At 41.6% G+C, this 23,073-nt stretch overlaps 1 protein-coding gene and 1 pseudogene across 1 annotated transcript in view; one reads left to right on the forward strand and one right to left on the reverse strand.

Annotated features, from left to right (window-relative positions):
- The window catches only part of LOC143989159 (cytochrome P450 2A4-like), a 71,975-nt gene extending 51,861 nt beyond the window's left edge, over positions 1-20,114 (forward strand). The window contains exons 8-9 of the mRNA XM_077489189.1: positions 18,919-19,060; positions 19,150-20,114. Of these exons, the coding sequence (XP_077345315.1) occupies positions 18,919-19,060; positions 19,150-19,382 (375 nt within the window). The 3' untranslated portion in view covers positions 19,383-20,114. The remainder of the gene's footprint in view (positions 1-18,918; positions 19,061-19,149) is intronic.
- On the reverse strand, positions 18,194-18,314 carry LOC143990651 (U2 spliceosomal RNA; annotated as a pseudogene).
- Positions 20,115-23,073: the final 2,959 nt, after the last annotated feature.

Genomic DNA, 23,073 nt, shown 5'->3' on the forward strand with positions numbered 1-23,073 from the left:
GCCTTTGATCTTTGGCCTGTAGTTGGAGATTTGATCCACATAGCTAAGGGCTAACACAGTTGCAAATAGTATTATGTGTTCCTGCTCATCAGGTGCAATCACTTTAGACATACATGAAGAGACATATTGAAAGATATTGGTGAGTGTGTACTTCTATTGGGCGTGTGTCAGTGTGCTAACAATACAACCTATCTTATATAAAGGGCTGTAGTAGGGGGGACCATTTGGCCTGAGAAGGCCAGGTTTTTGCAGTTTTTTTTGGTGGAAAAGGAATGATATTGTGCATACTGACAAACGCCCAACTAGGGCTGTTTGCTGAAATTCTTGTGCATTTTTTCCATCAAAAGTGGTTTTATGTGACCTTGCTGACAATATTGTTTGTGTATTCCTGTCTGACCATGCAAGCATGGTTTGGGGGCATCTGCTGACCTTCTACTCTTTGATCTCATTGCTTAATCATGTACACAGAAATGCAGCTTCCAGCAGAACATGGTCACCTGTTATCATTTGAATATGTGCCTTTTTTAATTATTATGTTGGAATGCTTTGTAAGAATAATGACTGTTAAATATGTTTCTATAATCTTGCAGATAAAAATATGATGTGTTGCCTGTTATACACTGAAAGTAAAGTGGTGTCCACTCTAAGGTTTAGACACATTTTAGATTGTAAGCTGCTATGAGTAGGGCCCTTAAAACCCAATTACTAACTGTTTTGTAGCCCAATATATCCTGTAGAATATATTTTTTTTATGCTAGTAAATGTGCATAATTGTGTTTCTGCTGGCAAAATAACTCAATCACTATTGAGCTTGTTGTTTTTTTTCTATTTTCTTTATTTATTTTTAATTCGTTTTGGGGATGGTAGTTTTTGGGAAATGCAACATCTTACTTATACCCATAGAAATTATAAGATATAATTGTGCACCAAAAAACTGAATCTCTTCAGCACACCTACAAGTAAATGATAACGATTTTAGAATTTTGGAAAGGTATTTGGCATTTCCAAGGTGCTAAATTAGAACAAAATATTTTCTAAAAAGTAGAAATGTATTCAAATTATAAAAGCAAACATACAAAAGGTAAATATTGATATTACAGTACTAATACATGTGCTGACTGATTTCATCTCTAAATGTTTCACCTTGGTAATTGGCTTTTTCAGGAGATTTGATATGAGGCACAATGACCACTAGAAATATTTATCTTTTTTTGAGAAATAGAACAATCAACAATTATAATAATTATCAAAGATATATAAACACAAATTTAACAAATTGGGAAAACATTAATGAATTGGAAAAATGCACAATGCCACAGTCATAATTGGCAAGCCAAGCAGGGATGTCCAAACCAGATCTAGATAGTAAATCACAATTATTGGAATCCACTGGGTGGTGCCAAATGCCGTCTAGCTGACCCTTGTTCTTCTTAGTTGGATTGCCATTATTCCATTGAGGCTCCTTCTAATTGTGATTTACTATCTAGTCCTGGTTTGGGCATCTCTACTTGGCTTGCCAACTGTCATTCTTTAGGTCTGGATGTTTTATACATTCTTGCGTCATTTCCAATAGCTGTTGTCTAATATTGTGCTGAAACTTCCAGGTTTGATGTTTTACATTACTTCCGGTCTGCCTCCATCATTCGGGCATCACTTCTGGTTGGCGTTACCACCGTATTGACGTATTTTCCGATGTGACCTCGGTCACGCTATTTGGCGGTCACTGAGCGTCCTCACCCTCAGATTTTGCTGCCAAAGCAGCCATCTAATTGGAGGGTGGAGGGGGGTATATAAACATCCCCTTTTTTGGTTTTCAATTGCGGTCCAGTATGGGAAGGGGAGAGATTTGTTGGTGAATTTCTGGCTGAAGGTAACTTTTTCTACCATTGTTGAATAGTGCTATTGTTGCTTCTTTGGCTATTATAATATAATGGAATTGGAATATAATATTGATTGAATTGTATATTGATTGGCTCTATTATCTTTCTGACTCAGAAGTCATAATTTGACTTTTTGAATATTCAGAAAGGAGTTCATCTTATCTCTTTCATCACCTTTTACATCTTTATCCATTCCTTTGTGGAATTGGAGGTTAATAATAAACGTTCAAGCCTGTGAACATAGCTAAGGATCTCTGGGATAGGGTAAAAGTTATATTATATTTAACCTTTTCTGGTTTACATTTGACTGGGGATTGTTTGTTGCCCCATTGCCTATTTCTCCTCATCACTCCACCCTTTAGTTTTTGGACCATTACTAGTGGCTGTACTCCAGATATATCCCCCTCTATGGTTATACCCAAAAATATAAAAACTAAAAATAGTTTTTGAACATACAGGTAATTATTGTGACCAATTATCGCTGTGGCGTTGTGCATTTTTCCACTCCATGAATGTTTTCCCAATTTGTTAAATTTGTGTTTATATATCTTTGATGTTGTTAGAATTGTTGATTGTTCTATTTCTCTAAAAAATTCTGTTTATTTCTAGTGCTCATTGTGCCTGACATCAATTAAATCTCCTGAAGAAGCCAATTACCAAGGCAAAACATGTAGAGATGAAATCAGTCAGCACATGTATTAGTACTGTAATATCAATATCTACCTTTTGTATGTTTGCTATTATTGTTTGAATAAATTTCTACTTTTTATAAAATATTTTGTTCTAATTCAGCACCTTCAAAATCCCAAATACCTTTCCAAAATTCTAAAACATGTTCCAAGGGATGTGGTGCTTTATTTCCTAGATGATGGGCAAAATACCTTCTCTTAAATGATAAAGGTGTTGAGTTGGAGTCTTTGTATATAACCGCTGTGGAGAATTGCAGGTATTGAATTCAGCTGGTGGATAGGCAGTGTTTGTATGTGTCAGCCCTGGTTCACATTGGTGTGATTTGACACGTTAAATTGCATTCCAAATCAACGCCAATTGCACCGTCCTTATCGGTGCAGCACTGCAATTTCTAAAAGTAGTTTCTACTACTTTTGCTGACTTCGGAGTGCGATTTCCATTGACATCTGTGCAGAAACTCGCACAAATGTCTCTGAAATTCCCCCCGCAGTCGGGACTGACATGCGCAAATGAAATCATGTGAGTTTAGCTGAACTCGCATGATTTCCTTCCACTGTCAATGTGAACCAGGGCTCAAACTGGGCCTTTGTCTTTATAATTCACCTGTTACAATCCCAGGGACACCATTTCTTATCAAACGTCCTAAAGTTTACCTTCAAATATCATTACATATTCAATACAGATTTGCATATCTGCAAATAAACAAAAATAAAAAATACTACTGCGATCAAATATTCGCAGCTGTGATCAAGAGTGTGATTTCACCTTTTGACCCGGAAATGAGTCATTGTAATCACTTGTGCTGGTCAGGATCTCCAGCTAGGTAGACATGGCGGGGTCCCTCTTTAGCAAAGAGGAGGTGCTGCTCAATTTCTGGGTAAGTGTAGGTATGTACTTGTGCTTGCTCAATGTGGGGGTGGATGTGGTAGTTAGATTTGGTGTGGGTGGGGTTCATTGAGTTGTTTGGCATCACCACACATTTGCTTCTGGCCCATGTGCCACATATCACTTCCTGTATTTGTTCTGCTGATGTAAATCAGTAAGGACTATGCAAATATAAATGAGAGCGCCTTTCTATTAAAATTGATATATGACTTGTTTCACAGTTGGATGACTTTCCAGCAAATTTGGACCTCCGATTTCATGACAAGTTGTACCCCATGCTTCTCAATGATAACCACTCAAATCTGTGCTACTTCAAGTCTTACCAACTTCAAAGTAGTCTCTGTACTACTTTAGTGTGACTTTCATGTGACTTGAGGTACATAGGTCGCTATATTACACAGGCATTCACAGACGTTGGTGCCAAGTTGCAGCTGCAAAGTGGCAAAATAATGTGACTTTCAGGTCGCAACAGTGCGAATGAGATTTATGGATAACTTTGAATTTGGTCCTATTGTCACTTGTGCATCCTGAAAGTGGAGCAAATTCGACCCTGCATTACCTTGGTTTGACTTTGATGCGATTTGAGGTCCATATACCACAAAATTACACAGGAATTGCTTCTAGTCATGGCAAAGCTGTGTCATTTTAAGGTCAGACAAGTGCAAATAGGGCCCAATTCAAAGGTGTTATCAATTAATCTCATTAGTTCAATTCATATCTATACAACTTCACCCATGTTCACATAGCTCTGAATTGACATGTAAAATTGCAGGCCAAATCTGCGCCTATTGGCGGAACTGTCCGAATTGGTGTGACACCACACAGATTCCCAAAAGTAGTTCCTGCACTACTTTGGGCAACTTAAGGGGGTGATTTCTTACCTCCCAAGTTTTTAAGATAGGAATGAGGGACACCTATTAAAAAAGTATGTAGGCATAGGACACACCCCCTAAAACACCTCCTTAAAGGAGAATTATTCCAAAAAAACAAAAAAACAAAATTATTAGATAAACCCCCAATTGCCCCAAGGAAATTTAGAAATTAGATGAAAGTTTTAGCACTGAAAAACCCTTTTTGAAAGATAAAAGGTGCATTTTTATATACAACTATATAGATCAGAACAAAAGGAGGGACAAATAAGGAGGAAAAGGAAGGAAGGACTGAGGGACTTTGTTAGAAATCAGGGACAGTTGGGACCTATATGATTTCACTGGACATCTGTGCAGGAAAGTGCACTGAGGTCTCTGAAATTGCTCACAAAGTCAGGCTGAGGCCTCTTTCACACTTGTGCGACTTTTCCTGCGACTTTGGACATCAAGCGAGTCAAACCCCATGATTTTTAATGAGTACCAATTATATCTGTGCGACTTCAAGTCACACTGACTTCAAATTGGTCCCTGTACTACTTTGGTCTGACATTGATGCAAGTTGAGGTCTAAAGACCTCAAGGCATTCCCTGAAATCATGGCAAAATTGCAGACGCAAAATTGCGCAACTTTCCCTGCAACTCCTGCGTCCATAGACCTCAAGATTACACAGGCATTGCTTAAAGTCATATCAAAATCACGCAACTTTCAGGTCGCACAAGTGTGAAAGGGGCCTAAGTCACTATGCTCAGTACTATTATACCTAGAATATAAATTAGTCCCACCATCAAACACTAGTAAACGTAGGTTCTCAATATAAGTGTGCTTAAATGGCTGAAAATCACACAGATGGTATCACCTTCTGAAAGCTTGCATTGTACTCAGCAGCATATGCTGAAAAGAGGAGAATGCCTATTAGCCAATGCCACATCAGCAGAAGCATGGTATTACTATAATATTAATGCCTGAAATGCAAAACATTATTGTATAGAATCAAACCTTAGTAAATGTATTTTCTATGTAGGTATGTGCTCAGCTCTGTAGCATGCTACCTTCAAAAGTTCAAGCCATGTGTTCAAATCCCACTGAGGGTAATATCTCATGAAAATGTGCATTGTACTCAACATCATAATTAGCCAATGCACATCAGTTTGGTTTATTCCATATTTTAACTCTTCAATTGCATGCAATGTTATGTACGTATTCAATAATATTATGGTGTGGAACTCCAGAAAACAAGGGAAAAAACATTGTAGCCCCCCCCCCCCCCCCCACCCAGTACATACCAGGCCCTTCGGGTCTGGTATGGACTTCAAGGCGAACCTCACACCAAAATTGATAAAAAAATTGACACGGCCCCCCAAAATCCACTTCAGACCCTTATCCAAGCATGCAGCCTGGAGGTCATGATGGGGGGAATGAGCATGGACACTCCCCTTCTGAACCGTACCCGGCCACATGCACCAAAGCACCTTGTGCTCATGTTGATGGGAACAAGGGTCTCTCCCGACAACACTGGCCAATGGTTGTATGTCTGCAGGCAGGGGGTTTATCATAATGGGGCAGCCCCCTTTAACAAGGGGGCCCCCAGATTCTGCCCCCTATGTGAATGGGTATGCCTACCAGTTCACCAAAAAAAGCAGTGAAATGTAAAAAAAAAACAATAGCCGGTATTTCACAAGTCCTTTATTTTAAAATAGCTCCAAGATGTCTTCTTCCCTGAGCCATCTTCCCTGCCGCTGTCTCTCCCTCCTCCATCTTCTCCCCGAGGTATCTTCTCTAAGAGCCGTCACTTCTGCTGCCGTCTTCTCCATCTTCTGTGTTCTTCCACACCGCCGGTTACCCGCTAATAAAAAAAAGCCATTCTTCTTCTGTGGCAGTCTTCCTCTGCTGTGTTGTCACCCGCTATGTGGTGTCTCTTACAGCCATAGGTCGGGCTCTCCAGGTGGCATCATTGGATGGCCACAGAAGACCGCCACAGAAAAAGAGCAGCTTTTTAAAAAAATTAGCAGATAACCGGCTAGGCAAACGAAAATGGCAGCAGGAGATGACGGCCGTGGCAGTAAAGAAGGCTCGGGGAGAAGACAGCTTGGGGAGAAGAAACATCAAACACTAGTAAATGTATTTTCTATGTATGATTGTGCCACACCCAATAGGCTAGTGGGCAGCACTTCTACCTCAAAAACTCAGTCTTTTAAGGACTCATGGGTTCAAAGCCCACAGAGATGATACTAAAAGACTGACTTGGTGAAAAAAAGGCGAATGACAATTAGCCAAAGCAGCATTTGTTGCAAATGACAATTAGCCAATGCACTTTAATTTGTCTGATTCTATTATATTAACTCTTCAAATGCATGCAATGGTATGTAAGAATTCAATAATATTATGGTGGGGAATTCCAAACACCACACACTAGCTAATGGGCAGTTGATATTTCTTTGTTTATTTTAATTCGCTTGTGCACTGAAAAAATAAATATAGCTGGTGGATGGTAGGTTGGCAGGGATGTGAACTCATACCATGAGTGCTGTGGGGACATCTGAGCAGACCACCAAGCCATTGTGCTAAGTACACTGAGACCTGCAATAGTGTAGTATTATTAACCACTTAAGCCCCGACCATTTGGCTGGCCAAAGACCAGAACACTTTTTGAGATTCGGCACTGTGTCGATTTAACTGACAATTGCGCGGTCGTGCGATGTGGCTCCCAAAAAAAATTGACATCCTTTTTCCCACAAATAGAGCTTTCTTTTGGTGGTATTTGATCACCTCTGCGTTTTTAATTTCTTGCGCTATAAACAAAAAATGAGTGACAATTTTGAAAAAAACACATTATTTTTAACTATTTGCTATAATAAATATCCCCCAAAAATATATATAAAAAACATTTTTCCTCAGTTTAGGCCGATACGTATTTTTCAACATATTTTTGGTAAAAAAAAAATCGCAATAAGCGTATATTGATTGATTTGCACAAAAGTTATAGCATCTACAAAATAGGGGATAGTTTATGGCATTTTTATTAATATTTTTTTTACTAGTAATGGCGGTGATCAGCAATTATTATCATGACTGCGAAATTATGGCGGACACATCGGACAATTTTGACACATTTTTGACATTAATACAACGATCAGTGCGATTAAAATTGCATTGATTACTGTAAAAATGTCACTGGCAGTGAAGGGGTTAACACAAGGGGCAGTGAAGGGGTTAATATGTATCCTAGGGAGTGTTCTAACTGAAGGATGGATGGGACTGTGCAGTAAAACTAACAGATCGCTGTTCATACTCTGTATGAACAGATGATCTGTCAGTTCACTGTTCAGAGAACTGGAAACTGTGTGTTTACACACACAGCTCTCGGTTTTCTGTGTGCCCAGAGCGATCGAGACCACCAGGCACTTGCATCGGCTCGGGGAGCGAGCGAGGGGCACATGCACCCCCCCAGTGACCGTTTATACTACCGACGTAGCATAACTACTATTTGCGCAGCTGAGCCATGCTGTACAACTGCGGTGGCTGGTCGGCATGTGGTTAAAGAATGAACATAAATAATTACCGCTTTATAGTCACCTAAATAAAAAAAATATAAAAACAACATACAACAAATAGGTAACCTAAATATTCAATACATGCAACTTTACAGAATAGCAGACATTACTCTAATAATCATTCATAACTGCATTAGTTAGCAAAAGAAGGAGAAAAACTTGGAATACTGATTGCAATATACATCGATAGATATACAGGAGGTAGAGCACATCTCACATAAAAATGTTTCTTTCACATACATTTAAATTTTCTAAAATACCCTCTTGGAGCCCACAGTGCAATGCGCAAGAACGAAACACCAAAACTGAGCACTTACGGTGTTTCTTATAGTCCCTTCCTAAAGAGGAAGGACCCATCCCTGAGCCCCTAGGTTCGAGGGGTGAGACACATTCAGGCTGACCTAGTCAACCAAGGAGTTCTAAGTGGGGGCTCTCCTGAAGAGAGACTCCAAAGGCAGGGGATTAAGGAACCTAAGCCACACATCCTCCCCTGTAAACTTCAGGGTAGGCTGAAAGACCCACGCCCTACAATCCAGAATGAAAAATAAAAATCATATATAAGTGCAAGTAGCAAAAAATATACAGTATAAAGTATGCAACTCTGCTTTCACACTTTAAAAACATTACAATGTTATTACATACAGTATATATTTAAAAATCAACTCAATAAAACTTAATTTCATGTCACATGGTTTCATTATCATCATTTCATAGTGTTAAAAAAAATTCTAGCTTCTAACATGTTTCGCTCAAGGAGGGCTTCATCGGGGGGAATACCGCTAACAAACATGAAACTGTATAAAACATTTTAAAAAACAACAAATGAATAAACCAGCACATAAATAATTATTAGACATGTGCGGTTTGTTTCATTGCAAATAAATATTCGGACACATTTTTCATTATTCGAAGATTCGGATATATCCGAATACCCAAATTACAGTATAAACTAAGTTTACTGAATGCTCCAAATAACAAAAACGAAATTCGTCCAAATTTCTGAAATTTTGGATTGAATTTTATATCAAATTACAGTTGGATTTGAATCATAAACATGTTTCTGAAATGTGGGTCTGATTTTCGTAAGCCGCGTGTCATCAGTAGAGGCACACGGCGAGGTGCAACGCACATTTTCATATTTACGAAACAGTGGGAACAGAGCGTGAATCCCTCATTTACTACAGCAATCTCGATGCATGGGAGAATGCAATCTGTGCACCACTATTGACATGGCGCATGGCATCTTCAATTCAATATTAACAGAAGATTATGGGCTGACGTGGGGTGATGTGAGGACGTTTAGTAACAACTTCCCAAGCAACAAATATGCCCAAAATAGAATGAGAAAGTAACTTCTTCAGAGAAAGCCTGCTGTGCCCGCAAGTACATTTAGAACTGCATGAGATCAATGTAAGCAGTGCACCTGCACAAGCGGCTCTTGCGCTCGTTCAAATGCATTTGTTCACTGCGCGCCCAAAACCTTAGTAAATGTTATGCTGTGTACACACAATCAGACTTTCCGGCGGACTTAGCCCAGCGGACAAACTGCCGGACTTTGAAGCGGAGGTCCACCAGACTTTCCAAACAAGCGGACCTGCCCACACACAACCAGACTTTTCCGGTGGACTAGGTCCACAGGACATTTGGCGGGAGTCCGCTGTACTTTTGAAAATGAACAGACTTGCCCACACACGGCAAGATTGACACGTCGCTGGCCCCGTCACCTGGTATGGACTTAAAGGTGAAGCCCTCCGCCGAAAAACGGCGCGGGGGCCCCCCAAAGTGCATATCAGTCCCTTATCCGAGCACACAGCCTGGCCGGTGAGGAAAGGGGGTGGGGGCGAGCGAGCGCCCCCCCTAAGCCGTACCAGGCCACGTTCTCTCCACATGGGGGGGTGCTTTGGGGAAGGGGGGCCTGCGGCCCCCACACCCCACAGCACCTTGTCCCCATGTTGATGAGGACAAGGGCCTCTTCCCGACAACCCTGGTCATTGGTTGTCGGGGTCCACGGGCGAGGGGCTTATCGGAATCCAGGAACCCCCTTTAATAAGGGGGCCCCCAGATACCTGCCCCCCACCCTATGTGGATGAGTATGGGGTACAATGTACCCCTACCCATTCAACTGGTGAAAAAATGTAAAAAAATATACATGGGTGTGGTTTGCGTTAAATGGTGGGCGTGGCTTACATGGGGCGTGGCTCAAATGGGTGTGGTTAGTGTCTGAGATGAATGTGGGATGGAGAGGGAAAGGGATGGAGGGACAGCAGCCCCCCGATCCTAAACCACAATAGCAATATGTGTTTTCCAGAGTTTGACAATCAGCAGATAAAGATGCTCCAAATACCTGGTGTTAGCGCTTCAATCATCCCGGCGCCATGATTGTTATGGTGTCAGGATGATTGAAGCGCATTATTTCTATTATTACATTGTAATATGAAATTAAATCATTGAACTCACCATAATGCAGAATCAGTGGAGCGCGTCACTAGCCACGTTGCCTGCCATCAGGTGCCCCCAGCAGAGTCCCTCCTTACATCAGGTGCCCCATCAGAGGTACCTTCCTAAAATCTGTGTCCATCAGAGGTACCTTCCTCACATCTATATCCATCAGAGCAGCCTTCCTCACATCTGGTGTCCATCAGCGGAGCCCCTCTTAACATCTGGCGCCCCTCTGACATCCAGACTCTGACTGCTCCCCTCTGACATACAGACTCTGACTGCGCCCCTCTAACATCCAGATTCTGACTGCGCCCCTCTGACATCCAGACTCTGACTGCGCCCCTATGAAATCCAGACTCTGACCGCGCCCCTCTGACATCCAGACTCGGACCGCACCCCTCTGATATCCAGATTCTGACCATGCCCTCTGACCTCCAAACTCTGACCGCGCCCCTCTGACATCCAGACTCTGACCGCGCCCCTCTGACATGCAGACTCTGACTGCGCCCTCGACATCCAGACTCTGACTGCGTCCCCGACATCCAGACTCACTGACCCCTGACATCCAGACTGACTGCGCCCCTCCGACATACACAGACTGGCCCCCGACATACACAGACTGGCCCCCGACATACACAGACTGGCCCCCGACATCCACAGACTGGCCCCTCTGACATCCAGACTGGCCCCCGACATCCAGACTGGCCCCCCTCTGACATCCAGACTGGCCCCCGACATCAAGACTGGCCCCCGACATACACAGACTGGCCCCCGACATCCAGACTGGCCCCCTCTGACATCCAAACTGGCCCCCGACATCCAGACTGGCCCCTGACATACACAGACTGGCCCCCGACATACACAGACTGGCCCCTGACATCCACAGACTGGCCCCTGACATACCACTGGCCCCCAACATCCACAGACTGGCCCCGACATACCACTGGCCCCCGACATCCACAGACTGGCCTCCGACATCCACCGACTGGCCCCCGACATACCACTGGCCCCCGACATCCACAGACTGGCCCCAACATACCACTGGCCCCCGATATACACAGACTGGCCCCGACATACGACTGGCCCCCGACATCCACAGACTGGCCCCCAACATACCACTGGCCCCCGACATCCACAGACTGGCCCCCGACATCCCGTCGTTGCCGTGCGGAGACTTTGAACTGTGGTGCCACCCACTGCACTTCCCACACACACTGGCAGCGGGGGTGGGCGGCGCCACAGGTTCTCTGTTGAAGACCAGTTTCTGGTCTTCTTAAAAATGGCGGCCGGCGGAGACATTATCTCCGCCGGCCGCGGACCTCTAGTGGCCGGAGGCGAAAAACGGGAAATTTGAATTTCCCGGGACAAACCGAATTTCCCGGGACATTTCACACACCTACTTCCTGTGTACAGATTCACTTCTGGGCCAATGTATATTGATTTCTGCTTCAGTGTGTGTGTGTGTGTGTGTGTGTGTGTTTGTGTGTGTGTGTGTGTGTGTGTGTATAGATATATCTATACATAGATATATTTATAGATGTAGGTTCTTGTGTCCACCAGCCGAGAGAAGTTGGGTAGATGCCACACTCCCAGTTCTGGAGGCATAATAATGGTCCAGCACAGGGGTTTTCAAACTACAATTCCCATCATGCCTAGTCATGTCTGTGTATGTCAGAGTTTTACAATGCCTCATGGGATGTGTATTTCCACAACAGCTGGAGAGCCATAGTTTGAAGATTCCTGATCACCCTAGTATGTCTTGAAAAAAGGTGTTTTTTTCATGTGCCTTGTATAATGCCCAAGAAGTATCATTAGGAAAATACAAGTGGGTCATGGCACATCTACATTCCAAATTTGGCACTTAAAGCAGGGTTCCACCCTAAAGTGGAACTTCCACTCATCGGAACCCTCCCCCCCTCCGGTGTCACATTTGGCACCTTTCAGGGGGGAGGGGGGGTGCAGATACCTGTCTAAGACAGGTATTTGCACCCACTTCCGGGCATAGACTCCCACGGGAGTCTATGCTGTTTTCTGTCCCGCTGCGCTGTCTGCTGGGACACACACGGGTCCCAGAGACAGTGGGACCATTGCTATTGCGCTGTGCGACTCGTGCATGTGCAGTAGGGGACCGGGAAGTGAAGCCGCAACGCTTCACTTTCTTGATTCGCTCACCTAGAATGGCGGCGGCAGCAGCCGAGAGCCGAGCGACTGATCAGTCTCGGCTGCCGGCATCGCTGGACCCCGGGACAGGTGAGTGTCCATTTATTAAAAGTCAGCAGCTGTAGTATTTATAGCTGCTGGCTTTCAATATTTTTTTTGTAGGTGGAATCCCTCTTTAAGATGGTCATGAGCTATGCAATCCGATTGGTCAATCTCTGTACAACTCGTTCTTTAGGCAAAATAGGTAATAGAAAGACGCACTTGAACAATTAATTCAATATATAGAGAATAAAACACTAGCAAACTTTTGCACTAAATCTAATTTATTTAGGAACTGATTGCAGTTTATGGTCATTGATCGAGTAAATGGAATCGCCATTTATTTATCAAACATTTAGTTATGATTAACAAAACATGTATTCTGATTAAGCAGAGATACTTTTTACAAATGTTTAGTTATAGGATGTATGTAAACTGTTCTTGTGTTTGTAGTCAAATGCCATTCACACCTCCAGCTGTGAAAATACATTTTCCCAGAGAACTTTGGAAGTGATGTCTAGGTGCCAAATGACCATCTGTTTATCAATGTAAATAACCAACAAATTGATTAGGCCTACAAAGAGGCTCACAAGGTACCCCACCCCCTTTAGAATTGTATAAATGTTTTTAGGCTCCCAGCCGCGGAGAGCAATTACTTCACCATGTGTACTGTATACGCTTGCTTCCCTGCCTATGGCTAAAACTATAGGCTTGAATATTAAATACATCTTTTTGAATGTGGTTCAGCAGTCAACATGTTATTGGAATCCCCTAAGTTCTGGGATTTCCCTATCAGTCATCTTTAAAGATCAAGATCTGGAAATATTAATTTATTGGGTTTAGAAACACTTCTCTGTTCTTTGTAATGTATTGAAAGATTTGGGTATAAAAAGGAAAAAACACATTTCAAAGATATATTAGAAGTGATAGGAATGAGATTAGCATCACCTACTAATTACCTAACAAGACATATCCAATGAGATGAAATTAACCAATTGTATTGGGCGTGCGCTATTGTCAATGAGAAAACCACAGTTATCCTAGCACCTGTTGCAGTTTACATATGCAGGTATTTATTATCGTTATTTGCGCTTCAATGTGCGCCGATTCGCACGTTCAATTAATGACTTTTCAGGCGCACTAATTAATGTATGAACTGGTGCAGTGCCTTCTTCTTAGTAAATCACCCCCTGTGTCTGTTATTAGAGTACCATTATCAAATAATAATTATCTTGTACCAGAAATGGTCTTTAAGATACAGTAATGATTTTATGGTATTCAATAGGGACCCCCAACTTAGAATATGATATTCAATAGGGACCCACAAATTGGTGTACAGACGAGAGACTCTCGAGTGACCGTAAGGGGTACAAAATGGACCAGGCTATAAAAAAATATATAGGGGGGAAAAAAAGCTTTTATCAAAAAAGGTATAACCCTATCACCTGGTAAAGGGTGCACAATTCTCATCTCATCCATCAATTCTCACCAGATGGTACCCAGCTACTTGTAATATTTCTGCTCCAACACTAAGAAACTATTGAAAAACAAAAAATATAACTCTAATTAAAACAGAGAACTTCACTACCCATCTCTATATGCAGTATCTTATATAGGAATTTATCTGTTAAACCAGTGGTTCTCAACCTCAATCCTCAAGTACTAACAAGGGGTCATGTTTTGGGAATTTCCCTTAGATAAAATAGCTCTTATCAATGCCACGTCATTGATATTGATTTAAAGCAGCTGTGCAAAGTAAAGGAAAACCTGAAAACATGGCCCATTGGGGGTTCTTGAAGATTGAGGTTGAGAATCATTGTGTTAGACCAGTGTTTCTCAACTCCAGTCCTCAAGCAAGGCGCACCAACAGGCCATGTTTTCAGGATTTCCCTCAGGTGGAATGGCTGTGGTAAATACTAAGTAAAAGAGGGACACACTTGAGGACCTGGGGTGGATTGGGTCGACGGACAGCAACAGCTAGCAGCAATTCAGAACATCATTCATATCCAAGTCCACATGGCAGGCTGGTGGCTAACAGCACCCTCAAGGGTCCAGCCAAAGGTGGGAAGTGGCAGTGCAAGGAGGCGGTGCCAATGGAAATAGAAAGGACCAGTGGGCGAGTAGACACCAGCCACTCTCACTCTGCTCAGTGATGCCTCTTGTCCTGGAGGCTGCGGCTGGAGAAGTCAAGAAGACATGATGTCACATAATGGAGCCTGGAGGCACCAAGGTGCAAAGGCTAAGGAGCAGAGAGAGCCAGTGCCCCCTTTATAATTGATTAGACCCTGGGCAAACATTTTCTTGCCCCCCCCCACCCACTCTGAGACATATAACAAATAGCAGGAGTCAAAATGAGTTTACTGTAGTTGATCAGGCAGTGATTGTGCTTGGTTGCCAAAAATTACAGCACACATTACAGCTCATTGATTAGTTGCTAGAGGTTACAGCACATCATTTCTGCTTGCTGGTTGGTTGCTAGAGGTTAGGGCACATCATTACTGCTCACTGATTGGTTGTTAGAGGTTACTGCACATTAATACTGCTCACTGATTGGTTGCTGTAGATTACTGATTATCATTAGCACTCACTGATTGATTGCTAGAGATTACAGCAGTGTGACAAAATAGCAACCCCCGGGATACAGTTGAAAAACTAATTCTGTTAAACTTGCCATAGAGAGTAGTGGGTGTGACCACATTGTGTGTGCAAATGCTGCACTAATTAAAAAAAAGTAGCTCTTGCACTACTTTTAGTGATTTTCGAGGGGCAACAGCATAGACATCTGTACATGAAGGCGCACAGATGTTTTCCAATTTATACCTGAAGTTGCACTGACATGTGACTTTGAAATTATGCGATTTCAAATGAAGCTGCACGTCACTCCCCCGCAATAGGGCCTACAGATAGATAAATAGACAGACAGATAAATAGATAGATAGATAGATAGATAGATAGATAGATAGATAGATAGATAGATAGATAGATAGATAGATAGATAGATAGATAGATAGATATTGGGTGGGAGGGGGAGAATGAGAGATATATAGATAGATAAATATACAGACAGACAGACACTGGGTGAGAGGGGGAGAATGAGAGATAGATAGACAGACAAACATATAGATAGACAGACAGATATTGGGTGGGAGGGGGAGAATGAAAGATAGATAGATAGATAGATAGATAGATAGATAGATAGATAGATAGATAGATAGATAGATAGACAGACAGACATACAAATATTGGATGAGAGGGGGAGAATGAGTGATAGACAGACAGACGGATAGATAGATAGATAGATAGATAGATAGATAGATAGATAGATAGATAGATAGATAGATAGATAGATAGATAGATAGATAGATAGATAGATAGATAGATACATAGATACATAGATACATAGATACATAGACAGACAGATAAATAGACAGATAGACAGACAGACAGACAGACAGACCAGACAGATAGACAGATAGACAGATAGACAGATAGACAGATTAGATAGATAGATAGATAGATAGATAGATAGATAGATAGATAGATAGATAGATAGATAGATAGATAGATAGATAGATAGATAGATAGATAGATAGATAGATAGATTGAAATGTGAGTGCAATATGTTTTATTGATTTTCTATTAAAGATGAAACAGTTTTACATTATATTGGTTCTATTTGATTTTGTATGAATATACGGACACTGAGGAATTGCTAACAGAAGAAGTGCATTGAGGATTGGTTATCCGTTGAATAAACCGAAGGCTTACTGGTTGGGCACATCTGGTGAGTGGTCATTCTGCTTGGTGACGGTGGCACAGATTTGGGTTTTTCTTAGTTGACACAAGTGGACTTTTTATTAGAAGATGAATGGGGATTAAGACGGCACAGTTGGAGTTGTCAAATTAACCATTGCACGTGAAGGAAGATATTTTTACAAAATTATATGTTGTTATAAATTTATTGTTGTTGTATACATTTTTATGATATCAAGGTGGCACAGTGCTCACTTAGTAAATATAGGCACTATTTCATTAAAAGTCATTTAGAAGGGGTGGGGGAGTAATGAGTGGGAGGCACAATCCCCCAACATATATTGTATATAATGTGATTTAGGCATCTTGCACACTGCAGCTTGAAAAAACTCAGTACAGCTTTTTTTTTACTTAAAATACAGCCCCTTCATTTTAATGTGCCTATGCACACAGGTGTGTAAATAAAAGCTGTGTGTTCTTCAGTAAAAAAAAAAAAAATGAAAAATCTGCATTTTTGGTCAGTAATTTACACGTCATGCATGTGAATGCACAAAAATATGCACAAATACATACAAAAAAGTCTGAAAAAGTAGATGCTCAAATGGGAGTATCGTGTGCAAGAGGCCTTAGGCTGTCAGCAATGTCATCACGTAATAGTGCTCCCACCCCTATACGTAAAGGTTGGCATACGATGGGGCACACCATGTCCCCATCATCACTCCCTGCACCTGGGGATAGTGGGAGCGCTTCAAAATGAATATATTCCATGATAGGGTGAACCTTAGATGATCAAGAGCAAAACAGTTGTATTTTTGAGTAGACTGACTACATTGAAGAAGATGACCTTGGATAACCTGAAGTCCCTTATCATGGGGAATTATATGAGCATTATATAAACATTCCACATCGATCACACTCTTCCGGTGTGTGGAGCCCTTCAATTATTATAAACAAATTAATGGTGTCTTCAACAAACAAGTATAAAGATTTCACATGTGTTCTTAAAGGATAAGTTCACTTAACAATAAATAAATAAACACACATTTATTTACAGGTAACAAAGTGTGCATTTATTTTATTTTATTTGGAGCCAGTAAAGAATTAGACCAGCAATCAGCAGATCACTGGTGCCATGCCAGTCTCCTGCAGACCTGTCAGTGTGTCTGTGTGCCGGTACATCCCGTACAGGCAAGCAGATACATTGACAGGAAGAAGCAATGAACTACCACGGTGCTCCACAGCACTGTGTCAGTTCATTGAGAACTACAAGCCAGCATTCACAAAAGATGCCGGGACTTCATACATGGAACCCCGCACGGCCGCACTGGTTTCAAAAACTGATGGCTAGTACAGGGGAAGCTAGTACAGGGAGAGGGGTTGAGCAGCAGCTGCAGCATTGGGAACATTTTACATGTTTCACCCTAAAACTTGGTTGAACATGTAAGGTGAACTTATCCTTTAAATACTCTTTGACTTAACAATTGGTGTTTTCAGATAGGCTTTCATACCCAGACACAATAGGGTGGCCAGAAGCACGTGGATGGAAAATAAATCTGCAAAATTTAAAAAAGTGCCAGTGCAGATGCATGGTCAAGACCTTGCAAGCTTGTAACACAATTGGCCTAGTCTCAGCCAAAAGGGCTAGCCTGAGGCATTGTGTAGAGAAAAAGCTTAGGTATTGTGGCCTAGTGCTGTTTTACACATCCATAGGGCTACCCTGGCACCCCCAGGATGCTGCTCCCAGAGGCACTTAACACAGAGGCCTCTCTGCCTTCCCAGCGCAAGACAAGGTAGCACAGTCATATCAGGAGGTACTTGGCCCCTTGGAATCCTCCACCAGGGAATTATTTCCAGATTCCACTTCACCCAGTGGGTGAACCGGTTTCTGTTCCCGTGGGTAGATCCCTCAGGACACCCATCATACCAGCAGGGGTACTATACAGCCAGCCATTCTAGCCATAAGGCCAGAATGGCAGTGGGACACACCTATGAGACACTGATAAGAATGGATACTACACTTAATCTTAGCCAAAAAGCTGAGAAAGGATTGTTGAAGAACTTACAATAATACTTATACCACACTAACATCTGCCCTGCCTATTAGTAGGCTGTTAGCCCTGGTGACACAATGGGTAATTCCAACTCTGTGACAACAAGTCATAGTTGGTGGGATGGACTATGATGAATGTTGGGATAAGTATCTCGTAAGTTGCAAGACAGATGATGATAAATGATAGTAACTATCTCACAGGTGGTCCCCAGAGTGCTCACTAATTGGCCAAAAAAGGAAAATAGAGTTCAACAGCCTGAAATCAGCTAGTCCACCATATTTTAATTTAATACAGTCTGAAATTGAGCAGCACAGCCCAGTCTTGCACCATCCCTGTATATGTCACTCTTCAAAGGTCAGGGCTTCTCACATGTTAGAAACAGCTTTCCCTTGGGGGTAAATCCAAAATTACATTCTAAGATTCTTCTCCAAAGCCACATAAGAATAAAAATGACAGCTGTAAATTTCAACATAAAAATTGATGAGTTTGTTCTCAGAACCTGGTCATTTAAGTTTGCTTAATGTGTGAAAATGATCTGCTGAATGTGTTGTTAGTAAAATGTGCTGGTGCCATAAATGTCTTCCCTGTCATTTTCTCACAGGGGACAACTGTAATTCCTCTTCTTGGTTCTGCTCTATCAGACCCGGAGTGCTGGAAGTCACCCTATGACTTTGATCCAGAAAATTTCCTGGATGAGAATGGAAAGTTCTGTCCACAGGAAGCTCTGATTCCTTTCTCTGCAGGTAAGAAACAGAAAGAGAAACAATCATAGTATTTTCATCTGCCATGTAATGTACTGATATTTCTATCTGCTGCTGCCTGTCTGTTTCAGGAAAGAGGATCTGCCCTGGGGAAGGTTTGGCTCGGATGGAGATCTTTCTCTTTCTCACTGCTCTGCTCCAAAAATTCTTCTTCCAACCTGCAAACCTAACCGACACGTTCAACCTGGAGGTGCTCCGACGGGCTATCCGAAAAGAGGGTCTCTCCTACAATTTTAGAGCCAATCCTAGAATGGAGAAAATAAATGGACACACAAGTCCAAAACTCGAGGATACACTTCAGTAAAAAGGAACATTATCTTTTCCAGCACTTCTAATGGTCACTTGATTCTGTAGACATCTGAAATGCTTTACTTGGAAGACTGAGACTCCCATTCCCTCAGCATATAGTTCTTTCTCTAGAAGTCTTGTTGTAGTCGAGTTATTATTGTATTAACCACATCAATACTGGGCACTTTCACTCCCTTCCTTCCCAGACCAATTTTCAGCTTTCAGCGCACTTTGAATAAGAATTGCGCGGTCATGCAATGCTGTAACCAAATTAAATTATATCATTGAAAAAAGAGCAGAAATTTGGAGAAAAAAATATATTTTCTTGATTCTATTTTACAAGAAATCCAATAAAATCAAACTTGTCATAAATTTAAGCCAAAATGTCTTCTGCTACATGTTTTTGGTAAAAAAAAATCCCGTTAAGTGTATAATAATTGGTTTGTGTGATCATGGACATATGTACGCAAATGATCATTGGGACATGTGATTTGACTGTTATATGTGTGGGGGGCATGTGTTTTAGGGATCATTGCTATGTGGGGACCTGTGTTTTGGGGACATATGTGTTTACTTTGTGTGTTTTTACTGTGTGTTGACACTAGACTGGTGATCAGTGAGTAAAAATCTGTAAAAAAAACAGCTCATACTCACTGATCATCAGCCGGCTGCAGCGATCCGCTCTCCTCGTTAATAATATATTATATTCTTAAGATGAAGATTAAATTAGATATGTCTGTGTGTAAAAGTAGCATTGATGTCTTGTGATGTGTGTGTGGGTGGCTGTCCTTGTGGACAGTCCTGCAGAAACTCCCCTCCTGTTACCAGCTTTCTACTCCTAAAATAAGCCCCCACCTTTTCCCATAAAGGCTGTCTTAAAGGTTCTGCTGAGTCTAATTGTTCCACAGAACTTTGTGGGCTTTCAATGAGCAGTTTTCCCTCCCACCTTTCTAAAAAGATGGGGGTCACTCAATCTAACACAGTATGTTGAAATACCAAACCATCTCTAATCAAATATAATAACAATATAAGTTTCTTTTTACATCTAAAACAAATACTAATACATACACACACACACACACACACACACACATATATATATATATATATATATATATATATATATATATATACAACTCAACTCTAAATTACTGCCATATGTGAGATGTACATAGAACTGCTTATGAAGCTTATAACAGCATAAACTTTTACGAGTATAAAAACTTTATATAACTTCACCTTTTCCATACATAGAAGATATATATATATATATACAATTAAATTATTTAAGATCTCATCCATTCATAAATTCAGATTTCTAACAAGTCTTAATGCTAATAATAATTCTATGAACTTATTTCTTAGTTTGTCTATGTCTGACACTACAAGTTAAGTGTTAGCAAAGAAAGGTCACATTGAAGTTGTTTTCAACCACTTTAGCTTTATGCCGTGTACACACGGTCGGAGAATCCGTCGGAATGCGTCTTATCGGACCGTGTCGTCAGATAATCCGACTGTGTGTGGTATGCATCGGACTGATTCCGTCCGAATCTCCGTCGGACCCAATTTTCCAACATGTTGGAAATATTTCCCGACCAACTGGGCCGGCGGTCGGACCTAATCCGATCATGTGTAGCGAACTTTGATCGGACCAAGTGCCATGCATGCTCAGATCAAATTCCTACATCAAAGCTATTGGCTACTAGCCTGAATGTAGTCCCATCGTAACGAAATTACGTCACCACGTTCTTGGCAACCGCTAAATCAGACAACTTGGCCCGACCGCGTGTATGCAACAGTTTCGGACACAATCTGTCGGACTAAATCTGACAGACAAAATCCGACGGATTTGGTTGGCAAAATCTCCGACCGTGTGTGTACGTGGGCTTAGAGTGCTTTTATACTGCAGGTGCAGAGCAGAGTATCCGTGGTTTTCTTGCAGGTTACCTGTGCTTTCCCATAGACTTCTATTAGATTACACATTTTTGATGTGTTTTCCAAAAGCACACAAAATGTCCTGCATGCTGCACTTTCAGAATGCCCAATCTAATGGAAGTCTATGGGAAAGCGTGGGGAAACCCACACAAGAACCACATGTATACTGCGCTGCATCCAAGCTGTGGCCAAACTGCAGCGTGGCAGTGTGAAAGCGCTGTTGGCATCATTGGATAGAGGCCATCTGAAGTCTGTATGTTTTTGCTGTATCAAATGTGTGACCTCACACACTGTTTCCTTATCTAATAGATCAGAGTTTTGTAGTAAAGGTCACATCGTTGCTATTTTGAAAAACTGAAGTAAAGGCTTCCCTGCAAAGAAAACATTTACTTACACATACCCACATACTGCACCTATACCGCACCTTTACTGCACCTATACTGCATGCTAGTTAACTAAAGCTGTTGTTAAGTGCACCAACGCTTCTTAACGGGCCCCAATGATTACTGGCAGAAGAACCACAAAAAAGCACTGTCCCTCCTGTAAAAAATTGTGCAAGTCATTTGTTCCCTTCCCCCATTTTCTATGGACAGTTCACATCCAGTTGGTCTAGGTGTAGCATAGTTGCCATCAGTGCACTTTAACAGTTTAGTTGCTTTTTTTCGGTAAATCAAGCTTTACAGTGGAGCAAAAAAGTATTTAGTCAGCCACCAATTGTCCAAGTTCTCCCAAAAAAAAAAAAAAAAAAATATGAGAGAGGCCTGTAATTGTCATCATAGGTATACCTCAACTATGAGAGACAAAATGTAGAAACAAATCCAGACAATCGCATTGTCTGATTTTTGAAAGAATTTATTTGCAAATTATGGTGGAAGATAAGTATTTTGTCAATATCAAAAGTTCATCTCAATACTTCGTTATATATCTTTTGCTGGCAATGACAGAGGTCAAACGTTTTCTGTAAGTCTTCACAAAGTTGTCACACACTGTTGTTGGTATCTTGGCCCATTCCTCCATGCAGATCTCCTCTAGAGCAGGGATGTTTTGGGGCTCTCGCTGGGCAACACAAACTTTCAACTCCCTCCAAAGGTTTTCTATGGGGTTGAGATCTGGAGACTGGCTAGGCCACTCCAGGAACTTGAAATTCTTTCATGTATACGGATCAGTCGTCCTGTTCCCTTTGCAGAGAAATAGCCCCAAAGCATGATGTTGCCACCCCCATGCTTCACAGTAGGTATGGTGTTCTTTGGTTGCAAAACAAAAAAGGAAGGCGCACTGACCTAGTGCATTACCATAAATAGAGCTTTATTGAAAACAGAACAAATAGCAAAATGGCTACTCACAAACGAGTATTGATAAAAGGCAAAATCAATACAATTGGATCCATCGAACCGAACATCGACACATCCAGAGATAATGTCAGATGAATTGACAAATACCTCAACGAAAACTCTGACGCGTTTCAGGGGTGAACCCCTTTCTTCAGAGCCAAAATAAGCAATCAAAACCTTTGGTTATTTTGGCTCTGAAGAAACGGGTTCACCCCTGAAACGTGTCAGAGTTTTCGTTGAGGTATTTGTCAATTCATCTGACATCAGCTCTGGATGTGTCGATGTTCGGTGCGATAGATCCAATTGTATTGATTTTGCCTTTTATCAATACTCGTTTGTGAGTAGCCATTTTGCTATTTGTTCTGTTTTCAATAAAGCTCTATTTATGGTAATGCACTAGGTCAGTGCGCCTTCCTTTTTTGTTTTGCAACCAAAGAACAC

Source organism: Lithobates pipiens, unplaced genomic scaffold (assembly GCF_037356315.1).
Source record: "Lithobates pipiens isolate NorthernLeopardFrog02 unplaced genomic scaffold, aLitPip1_a1.2 Scaffold_18, whole genome shotgun sequence".
Taxonomy (NCBI): domain Eukaryota; kingdom Metazoa; phylum Chordata; class Amphibia; order Anura; family Ranidae; genus Lithobates; species Lithobates pipiens.